The 19,911-nt window shown below is 41.4% G+C and overlaps 1 protein-coding gene, 1 long non-coding RNA gene and 1 pseudogene across 3 annotated transcripts; all 3 read left to right on the top strand.

Moving 5' to 3' along the window:
- Positions 1–3,178: 3,178 nt before the first annotated feature.
- On the top strand, positions 3,179–4,441 carry LOC148703297 (uncharacterized). The gene is made up of 2 exons (XR_015986821.2): positions 3,179–3,890; positions 3,971–4,441. It is a non-coding gene; the product is annotated as an uncharacterized LOC148703297 (long non-coding RNA).
- A 935-nt stretch (positions 4,442–5,376) lies between these two features.
- Positions 5,377–10,243, top strand: LOC103707028 (disease resistance protein RGA2-like; annotated as a pseudogene). The gene is made up of 3 exons (XR_015986820.2): positions 5,377–7,581; positions 8,254–9,508; positions 9,586–10,243. The product of XR_015986820.2 is annotated as a disease resistance protein RGA2-like (transcript).
- A 2,847-nt stretch (positions 10,244–13,090) lies between these two features.
- Positions 13,091–17,219, top strand: LOC103708224 (uncharacterized). Its single transcript, XM_008793049.5, has one exon. It carries the CDS (start codon positions 14,218–14,220, stop codon positions 17,011–17,013), a length of 2,796 nt encoding a protein of 931 aa, XP_008791271.4. The 5' UTR covers positions 13,091–14,217; the 3' UTR covers positions 17,014–17,219.
- Positions 17,220–19,911: the final 2,692 nt, after the last annotated feature.

Here is a 19,911-nt window from a genome sequence, read left to right as displayed (position 1 = left end):
GGAGTCGGCTCTTGGTCGGCCTCTTCAAAAGTAGCCTTCTGTCCTCTTTGCAGGAGACAGTTCGCGACACCTTGGAGTCGACTCACGCTTTTGCCTAACTTTCTGTCTTTCTGCGAGGAGTCGGCTCGTATCAGACTTCAGTCGACTCGCGTTCTGGCTCTTTGAAAATAAGTTTCTGTCTTTCTATGAAGAGTCGACTTGTAATAGACTCGAGTTGACTCGTGCTCTGGTTCTTTGAAACTTCTCTTCTGTCTTTCTGTGACTAGTCAGCTCGTATCAGACTTGAGTCGACTCGCGTTTTGGCTCTTTGAAACTGAGTCTCTGTCTTTCTGTGAAGAGTTGACTCGTAATAGACTCGAGTCGACTCGCGCTCTGATTCCTTGAAATTGTTCTTCTGTCTTTCTGTGACGAGTCGGCTCGTAACATATTGGAGTCGACTCGTGCTCTTGTTCCTTGAAACTGCATTTTTGTCTTTCTGTGACGAGTCGGCTCGTAACATACTGGAGTCGACTTGTGCTCTTGTTCCTTGAAATTGTATTTCTGTCTTTCTATGATGAGTCAGCTCGTAACATACTGGAGTTGACTCATGCTCTAGTTCTGCTCTTCTATCTTTCTATGACGAGTCGGCTCGTAACATATTGAAGTCGACTCGCGCTCTTGTTCCTTACTTCACGAGATGACTCATGCTTAGCTGGAGACGTCTCGCGCTCTGGCACGTTTAATATAATCTTCTGTTCTACAGTGGAAGTTAGCTCGTCTCAGTCATGTGTCGACTCGAAGATGTGCTAGTTCAATTTCTATGTGCCAGAGACGTCTCGTCCACAGTGAGAGACGTTTCGTGGACTGTTCATCGGCAACTAAGATCCATTTTAAGTGTTCAACTTATCTTAAATCCTTTGAACCTTTTTCTAATGAATTCTTCTTAAGTTTTTAAGTAATTTCTCCTGAAACACTCACTTAAGAATATTAGTACAATAAAGAATATACTTAAGTGTTTTGGGCTCATCAAAATCAAATAGGAGATCAAACACAATTGATCAGCACATTGTAACTTATTCAAAGGGGAAACATGGATTGGCTCTCCCCACCCAAAGTCCACCTCGGAGAATCCCACTCGACTCCAATCCGACACAGTGGCACTTCACCTGAAGCGTCCCACAATAGCAGCAGCAAGGGCGTCACCACAAGCATCCCACAATATAAGTAGAGCCTCTACCATCTCGATCCATGGCGCTTCACCTTGGGGGCATGGTCTCCATCCTGACGCGCCTTAGTGGTGATACTGGTGCACGGTCTCCTGTTTCTCTTTATTGCCTCAGTGGTGCACGGTCTCCTGTTCCTCCCTGTTGCCGATCTCGTTCATATATATATATCCGTCTGGACCAGATATGGCTCCTCTGTGGTGACACTACACCTTGTTGCCGACCCCGTGGTGTCCTATTCTTGTTTTCTCGCAAAAAAAAAAAAAATACTGCATATTTACAGCTTTGCCATTATTGGTCATGGACGAAATCATGGCCCAAAATCTGTCCAACACCAAAAAGGTGGCTCAACCCATATCTATCATTCTCGATGGCTTGAACTACAATGCAGGATCCAATGCTACGCACATGTGGCTTTGCGGACTCCAAATTTCTGGAATATCTTTCTTGAAAAATAAAGCATCATAGGATTCAGTTTTTCATGCTCCATAGCTATTTGTTGCATGCTCATAAATATTTAAAATGCACTTTTGAATCCAACTTCATGTGCCTGACTCCAAAAAATCTCTTTTCATAATAATAGATGTATACATGAAGGGAGATCAGTGGATGTGGATGAATATATTGCGTAATTAATTTGTGGGAAGCAGAGTATTAAACTCTTGTATAGTTTTTAAAAATAATAGTCCTTTTTCCAAAACAATGTTAAAGAAAAGACTAGGAACTTTTTGTTTCCTCATGTTTCATTCCATATAAAAATATATATTGTTTTCTTTTTCTCGTTTCTGTTATTTGATCTTGGAATAATTTTGCTTAATTTTCTACTGCACGTTCTAAGAACATTAATTTCCTTCTATTAAATTATGATAATATAAAATAAAATTATCCCTTTTGTCTTAATCTGGACTTCTATGTCCATTAACTTATATGCTTTTTTTTTCTATGAGACAACGTTATCTTCTTATTGCACATCAAATAATAGCAAGCCAGGGACATGATAGAATAAAATTCACTCGTGGTCGTGCTATGAGAACCCGTGCGGGCGTGTGTTTAGTCCCATATCGCTTATTCGCTGGGTAGATCTTGGATACTTATACAAGATCAAGGAACTCAAATAATACCTTCCAGCTAGCCATTTTGGGTGAGGTCCTGGGTTGTTACAAATGGTATCAGAGCGGACCCGGCCCATAACTTATGTAGACTAGGGGACACTACAGCACGGATCCATTGGGGCTGACCACGGGCCAATCATGGTGTTTGTGATTAGATTTGAATGGATTTGAACCCTTAGCCTGATAAGGACGTCAGGGCTTGAACGGGGAAGTATGTGAGAATCCGTGTGGGCGTGTGTTTAGTCCCATATCAGTTATTCGCTAGGTAGATCTTGGGTACTTATACAGAATCAAGGAACCCAAATAATATCTTCCGGCTAGCCATTTTGGATAAGGTCCTGGGTTGTTACACTTGCACTTGGAATGGAAGCGGCACCGTAAATTTTTGGACCGATCAGCTTGTAGGTATCAAACAGAAAGCGATGGTGAAAACCAATCAGCATGTTACCGTTTAGATGGGTGAGCTGTTCCACCGCCTGTTTCCATTTCGATTTCCACTTCCTTCCTGGCCTTCTAATCCCGCTTCGCGACCCTGCTCCTTTTGCCGCTCCTTTTGCCACTCCTCTTTGCCCTCTTCCTCCATTCGCTCCTCTACAATCTCGTCCTCCATGCCGACCGCTTCACCCTCCTCCTCCATGAACTCCTCGTCCATGCTCCTTTGGCCGCTCCTCATGATCAATATGGTGCAGGATAGATTGATTCGGCGCTTAATTTGGAAATACTTGGGTTTTTTTTCCAGTGATGTGCGTTCTTTATCTACCCAGAAACCATGAGCCCCTCAACAAATGGAGGATCATCAATAGTCATACTTTGGGTTCTGTGGCTAGGAGGCTATATCTTTCATTCTTGAAACTTTCTCCTCAGTAAGCTCTTTATATAGCTCCTAAACCCAGAGTATAACAAATATTAGAGCTGGAAATAGGCTCGCGCGGACTTCAGGCTGAGCTTGGAGCTAGGCCTAAAAAAATTCAAATCAGATTTGGACTTAAATGTTGGTTATTTGTTTTCGGGCCAAGTTGGGTATGTTGTTGGCCTGGCCTGGGCTCAGCCCTAGCCCGAATAAGGCCCTAAAATGGAGCCCATATTTAGGTCTGAATCAATTTATTTGGTACATTATTATTCAGAAGAAAAAAAGAGAAAATAAAGAATAAATTTAAATAGATTTAGAATGTTTCATGTTATAGGAGAGAGCCTAATTTTTAACAGGTTCATTTACTTGTGGAGCAATTTTATAAAATATTAAACTTCAATTAGATTCAGGCCGAAACTATTTTTGGCTCAACAGGTAATCGGGCCGGGCTCGGGCCTAGATTATTCAAAAAAATTTGGGCGTAAGCCTAAAAAAAAAAAATTTAGACGGAGTTCGAATAGAAGCATGGCCCAGCCCGGCCCACTTTCAGCCCTAGAAACAATAGAAATACTGCATTTTTATAAGTTGAATCTTTTGACTGGAGTACAAATAATCGCCCTTCTGACTTCATGGTGTTGCAGATTGTGCCATGCTACAAAGCTACTGCAACTTCGTCATCTGAATATTTGAAAATTTAGGTCACATCATATAAAGCCTGAATTGCAGGTAAGGCTTAATATACTATTATTTTTTTATGTAACTTAATGTTTGTTGTGATAACTTAATTGCAATATTTGGCATTCTAGGATGGTGGTGTCTCTTAGATGTGTGTGCATGGAAGTTACATTGCAGCTACAATGTCTGCCGCATTTGCCCTTAAAGCCATCTTTTAGTTTCAGGAGTGGAACAATGCGAAGCAAACACGTCCTTTTGCATGGCATCAGTTGGACCGAACAGGGAGGCTTCGAACTGAGAGGATGGCTTCAAATCGTCCAGGCAGTGCCGGTTGGCACCTCTTTCTCCTTTGCTCGAGTTGCGAAGAGTTTCCAAATTCAAACGCAGCAGGTGGCATCGGCACTGTATTTCTCAAGAAGAAAAAAATGTTCTTGTATGTATTCCTACCACAAGAAATCCAACAGTACTTCTGGGCATCACATGCAAGCTTCCCCTTTTCACCTTCCAACTTAGCTATCCACCTTTCTTCAATTTTGTATATATTTGTCGGTGTTGTTCTTGACCATTATGAGGTATGTATCAAGTAAATTTTGTGCTTTGTCTATCGATGGACAGAAACCCAACACAATATCCTGGAGTTTGTCTTAGAAATTTCCATTATACATAGGTTGCATGTCCTAAGCACTGTAATTGAAGCTTGGCACCGGCATGGCGCATTGGGATTTTATGAAAGAATTGAAGTAGAAGATAGGCTGAGTATTAGAAGTTGCCCATTCCATTGGCTGAAACCAGTCAAATACCATTCAATCATATTATCTCCATATCTTTTTAAATAATTATGTAGCCATTTCAGGAAGAATACTGAAGTATATGTACACGAATGAGTAGCATGGGTTTGATTACACCAAGCCTGATGGAAACCACATATTATACATGATTTTTGTGGGCATTTTGGCTTTTACAACTTTGAGTTGGTTTTCTGGCCAACTAAGGGAAGAAATCTTTTGCTGTATCACACTTTCCCTTGCAGGCTCGGGAGCAACGAGGGAAAGCCAGTCAATTGCTGCAGTAATTCATGAAAGATGATGAATTAAAGAAACTGGCTTATGAATGGAGAGGAAGAAGGAATGCAAGGAACATTGGTCCAAGGTTTCAATCGACATTGATCTTTGATGGATTAACATGTCACAATATCTTTCAGCCTCAAGCAAACATGTCCCAAGTCATCATCCTGTTCAACTAAGAGGCCTTTTGATTGGACTATCCTCTCCTTGGATCCTTTTGTCCTGTTTTATATTGAGACTATGAGATGAAAAACTGGTGGCATATGGAAAATTAGAAAGAATGATCAGGGAAGTGTATCGGTGATTAGATGATCCTGTCAACAATTTATAGTTATTGGATTAAGAATATAATTTTGAGCGGGGTTGGTGCATGGGGCGTCCCTGTCTTCTTTTTTGCTTTAATCAAAGATGCTTTTCTCAAAGATAAAAAAAGAAAAAGATTCCTTACCTCCCACCCACTGATGCAAAAGAATATCGAAAGATATGTCCACTTGCCGAAAGCCCTCTTCCTTTAGGCAAATCGGAGCAGGTCATCAACTCTCAACTCAAGACTTCTTTATCAGTGTTTGGGGTGGTCAGGAAACCCGCATCCCCAAGCATCCTCCGCTCACCGATTACAATCTCTTGCGCAAATCTATCCGTGAAGGGTTTAGCGATGGCAGAAGCAGCAGCAATAGCAGTTGCCTCTCCCATTCTGAAACTCGTGATCGAGAAGCTGGGTTCTAGATTCTGGGAAGAGCTGGGATTGGCGCGGAGCGTCAACACTGACATCGAGAGGCTGCAGAGCGTGCTGACGACGATCGGCGATGTACTCGATGATGCCGAGAGGAGATCCATCGGCGACAAAGCTCTGAATGGTTGGCTGAGGAAGCTCAAGGATGCAGCTTTCGATGCCGACGACGTGGTGGATGAGTTCCGGTACGAAGCCCTGCGACGAAGGATCCAGAGACGCAGCCAGCTGGTCGGAAAGGTAAGCGACTTCTTCTCTCCTGACAACCAAATTGCTTTTCGCCGAAAGATGGCTCACAAGATAAAAAGGATCAATAAGAGATTGGGCGAGATCGCGGAAGAGAGGTCAAAATTCCATCTGGCAGAGGGATCCACCTCAAGAAGGACTCTCGATCGAGAGACCTTCTCAGTTGTGATTGAGTCCGAGGTTTATGGACGAGGTGAAGACAGAGAGAAGATCGTAAATTTCTTGGTCAGTGCAGATGATAAAAGCGATGTCTTGGTGCTTCCAATAGTTGGATTGGGCGGAATTGGGAAGACCACACTTGCCCAGCTAGCTTATAATGATCAGCGCATAAAAGAGCACTTTGATCTTACATCGTGGGTATGTGTTTCTGATGATTTTAGCATCAAGGCAATTATTAAAAATATTATTGAGTGTGAAGCATCAAACTTGGAAGCTGCACAGCGCCAGCTGCAGACGAAACTGGGTGGGAGGAGATTCTTGCTTGTTCTGGACGATGTCTGGAATGAGGATGAAGCAGAGTGGGAGAGACTGAAGACCTTACTGAGATGTGGCAAGCATGGAAGCAAGATCATAACTACAACACGAAGCGATGTGGTTGCCAGGATCATGGGAACGGTGGCTCCGCACAGATTGCAAAGCTTGACATCCGCTGACTGCTGGACTCTGTTCAAGCACAGAGCATTTGGGCCAGGAAGAGAGGAAGAGACTCCAAGGTTGGTTGATATTGGAAAGGAGATCGTTGAAAAATGTAAGGGCTTGCCCTTGGCTGCAAAGGCTCTCGGAAGTCTAATGAGCTCTGGAAGAGGGGAGGAGGAGTGGTTGCATGTCAGAGATAGCGAACTATGGAGATTGCCTGTAAACGAGAATAGTATATTACCAGCACTTCAATTGAGTTATGATCATTTGCCTTCTAATTTAAAGCAATGTTTTGCTTATTGTTCGGTATTTCCAAAAGACTATGAAATTGAAAGGAAGAAACTGATTCAGCTGTGGATTGCTGAAGGTTTCATCCAAACATCGGACGGTGATATGCTTGAAGAGGAAGTTGGCAACCGATACTTCAATAGCTTGTTGTGGAGATCCTTTTTTCAGGATGCGGAAAAAGATGACCGTAACAACATAACTACATGTAAGATGCATGACTTGGTACATGATCTTGCGTGTTCTATCGCAGGAGATGAGTCCTCGATCACAAAGGTGGGCATGAAGAGAAGCATTCCGCATGGATGTCGGTATTCATCAATTCTTTATCACTATTCCATGTCGTCGACGACTTTAAAGGCAGCTTTTGAAGCAAAGAAACTTAGATCACTTATTTTATTGAATCAGCCGTGGATTGGTATTCTTCAAGAATTTGCCATCCATGCGATGTCATCCCTTACTCATCTCCGTGCATTAGATCTATCTGGAGCTAACATCAAAGAGTTGCCCTGCACAATAGGGAAATTAAAACATCTTAGGCTCCTTGATTTGTCAGGTACTTCTATTGAAGCTTTACCTGGCTCGATTACCGTCCTTCACAACTTGCGGACTTTGAACCTTGGATATTGTCGAGAACTAAAAAGTTTGCCCGAGGGATTGAGCAGTATGAGCAGCCTGAGACACCTAGACATCCGTGGATGTAGCAGCTTGATTTGCATGCCCCGTTGGTTGGGCCGGTTGACTAACCTCCAAACAATGGCCAAGTTTATCGCTGGCAAAGAGCGTGGCAAAGGCTGTAGAGATTGTTCAGGTAGAGCCAGCTCATCGACCTTTGATAGCTCGGGACATCTGGGGTTCCTATATTGCTTCGGCAGCTCCTCACAGGGTATTCTTTACCTGGGAGCCCCCACCCCCGAGCTTCCTCAAGGTCAATTTTGATGGCTCTGTCATGGATGGCGGCAGGAGGGGAGGGGCCGGATTTGTTGTTAGGGGCCCGAGTTTTGATGTGGTGGCAGCAGGGGGCCATCAGATTTTTGATATCTCTGTTCCAGGGGCAGAGCTGCGAGCGGCATGGATGGGCCTGTCTTATGCGTGGCGGGTACTCCGAGCGAGCTCGGTTTTTCTGGAGGGTGATTCGGTCACGGTGATTAGCTGGATCCGTAGGGGCCCGGGTAGTCATGCATGTGTTCATCCTTTGCTTCGCGACATTTGGACAATGGTGGGAGAGGGGGTTACATTTCAGGCCAGGCATGTATATCGTGAGGCCAATGGGGCAGCCGACTGGGTGGCTGCGTATGTAGCGAGCCACTCAGGAGGCACCCTTTGGGCTGGGGTGAGAGAGATGCCCGGTGCCCTTCGGGACATTTTGTATTCTGACTCCTTAGGGTGTATTCGTACCCGTGTTGTATGAAATGACCGCTTTAGCAAAAAAAAAAAAAAAAAAAAAAAAAAAAGCGTGGACGTACTATTTCCGAGTTGGAGCACCTAAATTTGGTCGGTGGTGACCTTGAAATCACGAACCTTGACAATGTGCAGGATCCATTGGAAGCCACGAAAGCAGACCTGGCATCGAAGACAAACCTGCAATCGTTGGTTCTGACGTGGAACATTGACTCATATATGGAATCGGCAGCATCCCCTGTGTCAGAGGTGGAGGAAGTACTTGAGAGGCTCCAGCCTCACTCTAATCTAAAGAGCCTATATATTTCTTGGTATCCAGGTATCAAGTTCCCAACTTGGATGACAAGAATGGAGCTAGCAACGTCACCGATCCGCAATGTAGTTAACATCACGCTGCTGCATATCCACAGATGTGAGTATCTTCCAGCGCTTGGTCGCTTGCCTCTTCTTGAAATACTCCATATGGAGGGAATCGGAGTGGAGTTTTATAGGGATGGAGGTATATTTCCCTCGTTACGAGACCTCTCTATGTACTGGTTGCCTAATTTGGAGGAATGGTCTGCAGAGGCAACGGCAGCGGGTAAATCGGTGATGGCATTCCCCCGTCTTGAAAAGTTTACTCTACTCGGATGCCCCAAATTGAGGGTAGCACCACGTGTCCCACCGTCAGTCGTGGAGGGTTTCTATCGAGGGTGATCGGCTATTATTAGCAGTGACCACAGGAGGCTTGTACAGACTGAGAAGTCTCCGTATTGAGAACTGTGAAGCACTATCATCGCCGTCCCGGTGGGAGTGGATGCAGGATCTCACTGCTCTTACTAGATTGTGTATCAACGACGATAAGCTGATGTGTTTGCCCGAGGGCATTTTGCAGCTGCGCATGCCCTCCCTCCAAGAGTTTCTATTGTCGTGCAGAAACCTCGAGTCCATATCGGGGGAAGAAAGGGATAAGCAACAACAGCCTCCCACCTTCTTCATGACCATCCAACAGCTGGATATAAATTTCCCCGAGAATTTGACCGCTCTGCCGGAGTGGCTAGGGAGCCTCACAGTGCTTCAGAAGCTGTCGATCTTGGGCTGCCCCCAGCTGCTGGCGAGGCAATGCGAGCGGGAGAGAGGCAAGGACTGGCCCAAGATCGCTCGCATCCCACGCATCAATATCTGGCCAGCCGAAGCAAGGGAAGAAGACACAGAAGAAAATAGCCAAAGATCTATTACTAGATTAATCAGAAAGTTAAGATTAACGAGCTGCATGGGCCATGGCTGATGTGGCAACAGCACCATCCGGTGAAATGCTACCTTCGTTGGTGCGTCTTCTTTCCCTTTGCTGTCCATCTGTACCATTTCTTTCTTCCAATTATGCATTTACCGTTGCTTCTGCTAGGCTTGGACACTTGGTTCGTTGGTGGACAGCAAGAAATTGGGGCAGCAGCAGTTTGCTCGATGCAGGTCAAGGATGAATTGCAGGAGTATCACCTCCCCGGCTCGCTCGTTTTTACTGCTGCAGCATTTTCGGATGACTGCTTTCGCTGTTAGAGTCAAATCTGGTGAAGTTGAGAGTTCCACAACTGTCTCTAAAGAAGTCTCTCGCATATTTAAATATTTGAATGTATATTTTTGTGTAACGTGAGAAATATACCTTAGAGTTGTGATTGAGCTCCTGCTCTTTCTGAGATTCAGTTCTTGTATAATTCTATAAATATTGATGCAATACAAACTGTTTGGTAAATAAGCCAAACATTTCAAACTCTCGGGCTTTCTTTCGTGGATACTGTGTAATTTTATATGGTATCAGAGCCACATAAGGCATGCGCCAGATCTTTTCCAAGCTTCCGCAAACACAATATCCAAAAATTAACTAGAATGCCTTCACCTGATTCGAACATGTACACCTCCACAGAACTACCAAACCTGTATCACAACCTATCATACACAAACTGGTTGGCCCATATTACCTGCCATTAGCTTTTTGCCCCTTGTGTCAACTAGGAAAAGCAAAACAGCTTCTCTTTAGAGTATCCACATGACAAAGCACCTCTCCCTTTGAACTTGTCTATTCCGATGTTTGGACATCCCTAATAACTTCAGTTGGTGGTTGTCGATTTTATGTTCTTTTTGTTGACGATTTCGCTAGATTTACATGGATGTATCCTATGAGATACAAGTCTGATGTATTTGTTATCTTCATGAAATTTAAAGTTTTTGTGGAAAATTTATTAAACTAGTTGAGAATAAAGGTATTAGTGATCGAACTTTGGTTTGGATGCAGGCTGCAATGGTGGAGGAGAGACATAGACATCATCAACGACTATGAATAGGATAAGATTGTCTTTATTAGACTATCTAAGATTATTGCATGAAGTATTTCAATTAAAGTTATGGGTGAGACCGATTTGATTCAAAGATTAGCAGATGCCAAATCTAGTCCCCATTTGGATAGGGTGACAAAAATGAAGCTTCTATTTGGATTAGACTAGATTGTGTTTAAGATTTATTTTATTGATAAATTTTCAGATCATGAAAAATTCAAATTCAAAACATAGAAATATGTATAAATTGGTCATTTTTTTACATCATAAATATATTATGCAAAATAATACTAATTAAACAACAAATGAACTTTATGAACAATCTTTTTTGCGCAACAATTGATTCACAACAGCACATAATTTATAATGTACAACATAAATTGATGACTTGGTACTAAAACTGTTATTTGGAGTAAATTATTTTATTAAACGTGAGGATGTATATGCAATATATAGTGTAATGGTTTTGGCTTGTTTTGGGTTGTATTGAGTTCAGATCAAGGTATTCATGTTCTACATTCTAAATGATCATATTTTTGACCATGGCCTAATCCAATTAACTTTAACTTCTATTCATCTGGGTTATTTTCGACCAATGCCTGATGATTCTAGCATTAACAATCAATGAATGAAATCTCTACTGAACTTGAAACCACAATATACAAAGACAATCCACTTAATCCACCATACATTAACATTAGGCATGATTAGATAAATTTATGTAAAAAGAGACTGCCCTTCTAAAATACCTTGGCTTGACTCATGAACTTCGCCTTAGTCAACCGAACTCCTACTAAGGTTAACCCAAAGCTGATGTAGTATATGGTAAAACCCAAAATGATTTAGTATTGCTTTATGCTGCAAAAATAGAGCAGAGTTACCTCTTAGAACCATCCTCTATTTATGTTATAGGGCACCTATTAGACAATATTTAGTTATTTATTACTTTTCTATTTTGTTCGAAAAAGTTCAATTGTTAAAAACTTTATTCTCAACTAGTTTGATAAATTTTAGTCCCGCATTTGAAGGTCTTTTGTAAGTCAAGGTGCATTTGATACTTCCTAAACTAGTAGGCTCTACTTGGATATTCAGGCTTGGGGGGGGGGGGGGGGGGGGGGGGGGGGGGGGGGGGGGCGTGGTGCGCTCAAAAGAATTGGCCCAGTGTAGCGTAGGATATAAATTGTCCCCTCTGTATGTGATAGCCATCTTTTGCTCTCTCTTCCTTTGTTCAATTGCCAACTTTTTTCACTACTTTTAGTACTCTTTTTATATATTTGTTTTTCCTACTATTCATATATATTCAAATGTATTGATGTCGGGCAATTGAGGGAGTCAATTAGGTCAAGCCTTCCACGTGTTTATACTATACCAAAGAGGAGCAAGGTTGACTTAAGGATCAGCTCTACTTTCGGAATGTTAAGAGTTGCCAACCAGACACGAAGGGCAATAAAGTTCTTAAGCCAGTGTCTAGCACATCTCCATCTAGATTCCCCCTTTTGTTTTCAAATTTCATGGTTATAAATTATTTTCTAAGAACTATTTTCCACAGGTTTTTGGATTTTATTCATAATTTTGTCATATTATTTTTAGCTTTGCTGATTTATTAATATCTACATCCAACAATACCAACTCAAAACCTTGGACAACCATTGGGACATCAAATAGGAAGAGAAAGACTATAATGAAAATCCATTTATTTATACAAATCATAGTTCTGTATATCTCTAAAGTAACAACTTGCTTACCATAAAAATGCGTAGAAAATTTGTCCGTGGAAGGAACCCACTTAGTTTAGAAGAAGCCTATATTTTCAACGAATTTCAAAGAAGTTTATGAGAGTCATGCAGGATCAGCTCAAGTATCCTATAGTTGAAATGTTTTGGAAACTACACTTGTTTTTAAATGGTCCATATCCTTACAATGTATAAAAGTGGTTTAATTGTTTCAATTTTTGGATTTCAAAAACAACCTTCATATGATTATTGAAATTCAAAAAAACTTTTATAACTCTAATTAAATTTATTACTTAAAAGTCTAGAAATTTATTACTTAAAAATCCATATTAGACTTCTATAAACGATAGGATCCGAATATTGCTGGAAGAAAGGCACTCATGCTAACTTCCAAAACAACATACAAGAACATCCAATTTAGCAAGAAAAATTTAAAAATTGTTAAAAATGATACTTCCATATATATGGACTAAAAAAACCTTCAATGCAAGAGGAAGAGTGATAGCTAATATATTGGAAAATATTAATTATAAAATATTATTTTTCAAGTTTTTAAGAATAAAATTTAGTTAAACTATTCCAAATTTAATAATTTTAGGAACCATGTTCATCAGCACATGCATTATAATTAGTTTAAATCAAAAGTGTCATGAGACTACTAAGGGGTAGGATGAATAACTATAAGAATGCTAATATTAACATCATATATAAATGTAATTTAAGCTAGCATGTCCCAAGATGAGGTAGACATCCAACCAATCCATAATAAACTGGATTAGGCACTTCATTAGTTAATACCAAGCTGCCAGGCTAAAATATGAGCAAATCTTTCCGTATAAATAGGCCATAATCGATATCTACTGTTGAAGCCAACTGCAAGAGGAAAGGCAATGGGCGATCCAAGAATAAAATTTATTTTTATTCTACTTATGGTAACAAATCGAACATCTACTGGGCTGTAAATTATATAATGCATGGAAATTTCTTAACATGAGTTCATACCGGGTTTTTTTCATCTATTTATAAAAGCAATGATGAGTAAATCTTATGGCAATGTTTGATATGGTTTTGATTATATAAACGCATTACAATGTAGACACCTAAAATCCTAAGAAAAACGTGCGTGAGAGAGGTTAACAATTTTTTTTAAAAAAAAAGAATCTGAAAAATATTAAAATATACCTAAAATGGCCAATGGAACTGGGATGTTGCCTGTAAGTAGAAGAGAGAGAAGACTGATGGCTTCCAGTCTCTCTCCAGAATGTAGCAGATCTTCATCTCTTCTTCCATTGCATGTATATATGTTTTTCTTTTTCACACAGTTGCGCTGCTTCCTGTCTTCTCAGCTCCCAAGTCCTTGTCCTCCCATCTTCTCTTTCCTTTTTTTTTTCTTTTTCTGTTTTCTTATATTTCATAAAAAGCCATCAAGAGGAGATACAATGATTCAGGAGTCCAAGCTGCCAAGATCTCTCTCCTAACCCTAATCAGGTATGTTAACTATTTTGGTGCCTTCCGTATTGGATTCTGATACACTCGTAAAATTTTGGTAACTTGGGAAATAGATGGTATGTATGGGTGAGGAAAGTTGAGGAAAATAATTTCTTAGATCACGAAAGCAACCGTAGGTATAGAGAATTTTAATGCCTCCTTCCTCATGTATGATCATTCAAGGATTCCCTATGCTCAGAACAATTAACAAGAAGGATAACACTCAAGAGTGGAGGATTTTTGTGGTTAGTATGATTCAGATGTTTTGAAACAAGCAGTGCACATTAATCTTCTTCCATTATCTATGGCCTCCTATGCCCCTTGCAAGTTTCCTTTTTTCTTCTCCCCCCTCTAGCCAAACATAGTAAGTAATGAGAACCTAGAATCTCTACTAGATTTTCTCTGGATACTCTGCTGCAATGGCCGGTCCTCCCCCATTTTTGTTCTCCTTCCCCCAAATTCTCTTTGCCACCGCCGCGCTGCTCCATGGACCGCTCGGCACACCCTTCTCGCGCCCCATCGGTCTCCGGCTCGGCCATCCAGTCCCCATCGTCGTCATTATTCCGCGAATTCCCCGTATCCGAGACCCCGCCTCCTGCCCAATCAGGAAATTCTCTCTTGCCCATTCAACCATCCTTGGGTTCGTCCTCTTTATCCCATCCGCTTTCTTTGAGGCCTTTCGCCGAGGGGCTTCCGGGCGGTTCGCCGATCGACCCTCATGGGGTCCCCTCCGATGAAGCCTTGGATGAGGATGTTGCCGATGGGGAGCTTGACCCCTTATCTGGCTCTGCTAGAGTCCGGAGCTGTGATGTGTATCTCAGCTTCACCGGTCGGAGGGTGTCGCTCTTTCGTCTTGTGAAGTGGCTCCGTGCCGAGCTGGAGATGCAAGGGGTGATGTGCTTCATCTCGGACCGGCGCAGATGCAAGGATGCTTGTGCGCATAGCATTGCTAGAGAGGCGATGGAGGCAGCGGCCTTCGGAGTGGTGGTTATCACCTGCAGGTCCTTGTCGAATGCTTATAGCATGGAGGAGATGAGAATTTTCTTAGAAAGAAAGAAGCTGGTGCCAATCTTCTTTGGGCTTTCTCAAGGTGACTGCATAGCGAGGGATATAGTTCATCGGAGGGGAGAGTTGTGGGAGAGGTTTGGTGGTGATCTTTGGACAGCATATGGTGGCTTGGAGAACGAATGGAAAGAGGTGGTGAATGGACTTTCTCGGGCGGAGCTAAAGTGGGAAGTGAATGCTGGCAACTATAGGGACAGTATCATGGATGTGCTTCTTCTTCTAGGAAAGGGATTAGGAAGGACGTCTGTGATAGAGAAGGTGAACAGATGGAGGGAGATGGTAGCCAAGGAACTCCCTTTCTGTCGGAATCTTCATTTCGTCGGAAGAAAGAGAGAGCTTATGGAACTTGAGATGCTATTGTTTGGAGATGTCAAAGGCAAGCATCATGATGATTATATCGAGATAAGTACTCGTACTAGGCATAGAAGGAAGATGACAGGGGGGAGTAGCAGAAGAGATAGAATAGCAAAAGAGAATGAGGAGACGCGGAGCAAAGGTAAGGAACCATCTGTGTGGAAAGAAAATGAGAATGATATAGAAATGGAAGGCATTGGGAGTGGGGAGAGACCTCTGAGGCTTGGAAGGAAGTGTAGTGCAACGCACTTGTTGTATGGCAAGGGTGTTGCATGTGTATCTGGTGACTCTGGCATCGGGAAGACTGAGCTCTTGCTCGAGTTTGCATATAGATTCTCTCAGAGATACAAAATGATATTATGGGTTGGTGGAGAAGCGAGATATCTCCGCCAGAATTTTATGAAATTACTGCCTTTACTTGGAGTCGATGTCCACATGGACAATGAGCTTTCTCCAGAAAGAAACGGGCCAAGGAGCTTTGAGGATATAGAAGAGGAAGCTATCCGCAAAGTGCGCAAAGAGCTCATAAGAGACATACCTTTCCTTCTAGTGATTGATAACTTGGAACGCGAGAAAGACTGGTGGGATGGGAGGAACGTGATGGAGCTTCTCCCTCGTTTCGGTGGGGAGACCCATGTTTTAATCTCCACCAGGCTGCCTCGGATACTAAACATCGAGCCTCTGAGACTGCCGTGCTTGTCTGGTTCAGAGGCAATGTCTCTAATGAAGGGAAGCTTGAGAGACCTTAAAACTGAAGAAGCTGATGCTCTGAGGATCTTTGAAGAGAAACTGGATAGACTACCTCTAGGTCTCTCCCTAGTTGGGGCAATTCTTTCCGAGCTTCCGACCACTCCATCCAAACTTCTAGACTCGATAAATAGATTACCATTCGGTGAACATACATGGAGTGGAGAAGATCTTATTCTGAGACACAACCCTTTCCTTGTCCAACTTCTAGATGTTTGCTTTGCCACGTTAGATCAAGCAGAGAAGCCTGACAAATTGGCAACAAAGATGGTGCAGGCCAGTTACTGGTTTGCCCCTTCGGTGATCCCAATTCCTATGTTGGTTCGTGCTGCATGCGAGACATCCAGATCGCATCATGGCAGCCAGTTTTGGAGGAGCTGCCTACCTGTGAGCTCTTGCAACTGGATGATGTCAAAGGCACAAACCTCAAAGGCTGATGCCTCATCTATGCTGGTAAGATTTCGACTAGCAAGGAGAAGTACCAAAAATGGTTATATCTCTTTCCACGACATTATTAAGCTCTATGCCCATAAAAAAGGTGATGGTGGAATTGCTAGATCTGTGATCCAGGCAATCAGCACTGAAGGGTCTCTCCTGCAGCACTCAGATCATATTTGGGCAGCATGCTTACTGCTATTCAAATTTGGCAGAGATCCAGTGGCTGTCAATCTTTCAACTCATGATCTGTTATCATTTATCAGACGGTTTGTTGTTCCCCTTGCCTACCACACTTTTACAAGATATTCATGGAGCAGTGCTGTTATGGAGCTCCTGCGCCTGTGTACTGAAACACTAGAAGCTCTGGAGGACTCTTTCCTCGTTGAAGTCGACAATACTCGAAATAATTCTTCATCCATGAGGAGACCTAAGGGTCAATCATCTATACACTCAGATCCACTACTTTATCAGGATCTTGCACATCTGAGAGCGATGCTTTTGGAGACAAGAGCAAAGTTTATGCTGAAAGGTGGGCAGTATGACATAGGGGAGCAGCTTTGCAGGACAGCTGTTAGCATCAAAGAGGTTATTTACGGTTGGGACCATCCAGAGACACAGGCTACTCGTGAAACATTGGAGCAGCTCATGAGGTTTCAATCAAACTTTGTAATTTCTTAACAATGATAATTTTTCTGATCTGATGCAGTATTCTAGCATACATTATTTGATTTTTAATTAGACTCTATGAGTTGGCAGTCTCACTTTTATATGTCAAAAAGGAGATTTGAAATTCCCCTAAAGTAAATAGGAGATTTGTTCATATGTTTGTTCTAATTTTACCTGTTCTATAGTTATATTCGGCAATATTTAAATTATTTTTTTCATGAAATAGTATCAAATGTTTGTCATTATCAAGAATGTATGCACAACTTTATGCATTTTATGTCATGGCTGAGGACAACTTTTCACAATTAAAACATTTTAATTTTCTGAATTATATAAGATATGATAAAAAAGGGTGAAAAGAAAAAAAAAAGCAATTCAAAAATAAGCCAACAACACAACTTGTCATTCATGCATCGCAATAGCTGTCTTGCGTTCAATATTGAATGGCTTCTCTTTATGGACATGTGTTATCACTATATATAACTAGAGCTCCTTATGAAGCTGCATAGGGTGTTGCTACAGCACCACTCATCGCTTCAAGCAATAAAGAAAAAGAAACCGATAAATACATACCTTTTTTGAGATATATGTGTGTGTGTGTGCGCGTTTAGGAGTCTTTTAGGACACCGGTTTGCTTATGAAGTGAGATGTCTCGGCTGTCCTAGTTGGTACCGATCAAGACAGGCTGGTTTGCTAGTCAGGTTGCTCAGCACCTGCTGGGCTCACTTACAGAAGAAGAGAGCCCCTGATGGTTCTATTTTGTCTCTTTGGTTCTATTGCAAGAGGGAGCTTAGGAAAGGATATAAAGAGAGAATTACTTGAAGGAAGGAAAAGAAGAAAAATGACAGAAAGAAGGGAGAAGAGGTACTAAATATGGCCTCTTCTTGCTTGCACTCTGCCTCCTCTATCTTGGAATTGCCATGCATCCAGTAAGATCATCCCAGTATCTTAACTATTTAAGAAACTCAAAAAGCCCATTTTAAGAGGCTAAAAGAATTTAAAAAATCTTAAAATGAATAAAAAAACTTAGATAATTAAAAAACCAAAATTAAAAAAATATGTTATGGAGTTGTCTCAATGCCATATCGGGATGCCAGCCCATTGTGTATTGGGGCATAGCATCTCAATACTGCACTGCCCAAATCGGGACCGATGCCAGTACCAGGTCTCGAATCATTGTTTGAGCTATTAATATATCATTCTCAGCTCCCAAAATGTCCTCTGACATTGAGCCCACGGAATGTTCTAAATTATATCAGGACATCATGTTCGCTTTAGTTGTATTTTAGCATATTTTTGCTAGATTTTGAATTTACAAGTTGATCCTTAATCTACCTCTTCTACAATGCAAACAAAGTTATGTGCAAAGCATGTGAAGACATTATGATTTGTTAAATAGAACAATGCACATTTAGCAGTCCAGGAGCTGTGGATAAGTATCCTCCAGGCACATGCCTTTATTGTAAGAAATAAATGATATACATCTTCCACAAATGGCGCGCGCGTGCTCGATGTCTAACATTCTTCTTGACAATATACGTATCAGATATGCATGCATAGTTTGCAATTTTGCCTGTAACATAAAATGCTCCCCTTCCTTTTTTTTTGATTGAACGACATGTTTTACCATCTGGCTTTTATTGAGAAGTGTAAATTACAGCTTGGAATACAAAATAATTTATAAAAAAATCCGGGTTGGTTGAGGTCTATGAAGAAAAAGTGAGTCTCCCCAAACCCCAATATGGGGGTGACCAAGCAGGTAAAATGCTCCCCTTCAATCTTGTTAAAATCATTTTGTTCTCCTCCTTAGCTCTTCCTAGGGCCCACTGCCAATGCATCTAATATCCACTGATGACTGATCACACCTGAACTTGTACATTTAATTTTTTCCCTTTTAAACTTTTTTCTAGTGAATTTTATCATCCACAATACCATGTTTGTCACATGAACAATGGTCCAACTAATCGCCGTTCGACTTAGGAGCTCATCCAATCAGCTGCTTTATGGTGAGTTCAAGTAAGAGGACTGATATTAAAGAAAAATAAGAATAGATCAATGTTCATGATATTTCAGGTCCAAGTTTAGGTGGGTTGCCTTTATGTAGGACTTGCAGAACTTTGTTGTATTTGTTTTGAGTATAGTTTTAAATTTTGGTTTCAGTTCCGATCCCCTTGGAAGAGTTTTGAAATTTTTGCTTTAAGCTTTGGAATTCTAGTCAAAAAATTCAGAAAAATTCAAAAAATAAAAACAGATACCACGGGAAGTTATTTCATATTATTATACTGTATTAAGTTATTTAAATATTACTCGCATACTTTGGATAATTTTAGGCTGAAAGAAAATATTTTGCACTTGCATACTTTACATTCCTTACAAGAATGATTTGATGGCTGTCTTGATATTTTTCTAGTTACTCGAGAATGGTGGATGGAATTTGGGATGTGTTTGGTTCACGGTCGGAATCAAAATTGGAATGGATTGGAATTCGAATCGGAATAGCCAACTCCACGACACGTTTAGTTCGTGTTTGAAATTGGAATCGGAATGGGATTTGAATACTAGGGGAGAGACGGGATTCGGTTTTGGAGGGGCATTCTCATTTCCCTCTAGAATCTGAATAGGAATGGGAATCCCCCCAACTAAATGTCTGGAATGAGAATCGCTCATTCCCATGACCATTCCAGAGCCCAACTTCCCCCAGCCAAACATGCCCTTGGTTTAAAGAAGATTTCCATAGCTATTGTAGAAGCATGTTAAAAGATGAAAATATGCAATTAAGTAGCTTCTACTAGAAGCTCTATTAAAGGATGTCTATCACTCAGGAACTTATATTATGGGGAGGATTTGGCAGCAATGTAGAATAATGTGAGTTAGGAAAGCAGTAGTCATGATCATTCCATGAGTTTGATT

The sequence above is a fragment of the Phoenix dactylifera genome, chromosome 5 (genome assembly GCF_051530095.1).
Source record: "Phoenix dactylifera cultivar Ajwa chromosome 5, Ajwa_hap1_PhDact_Kaust_v1.1, whole genome shotgun sequence".
In the NCBI taxonomy this organism is placed as follows: Eukaryota; Viridiplantae; Streptophyta; class Magnoliopsida; order Arecales; family Arecaceae; genus Phoenix; species Phoenix dactylifera.
The sequence above is the reverse complement of the archived record's forward strand: the minus strand, read 5'-3'. Positions and strand labels throughout refer to the sequence as shown.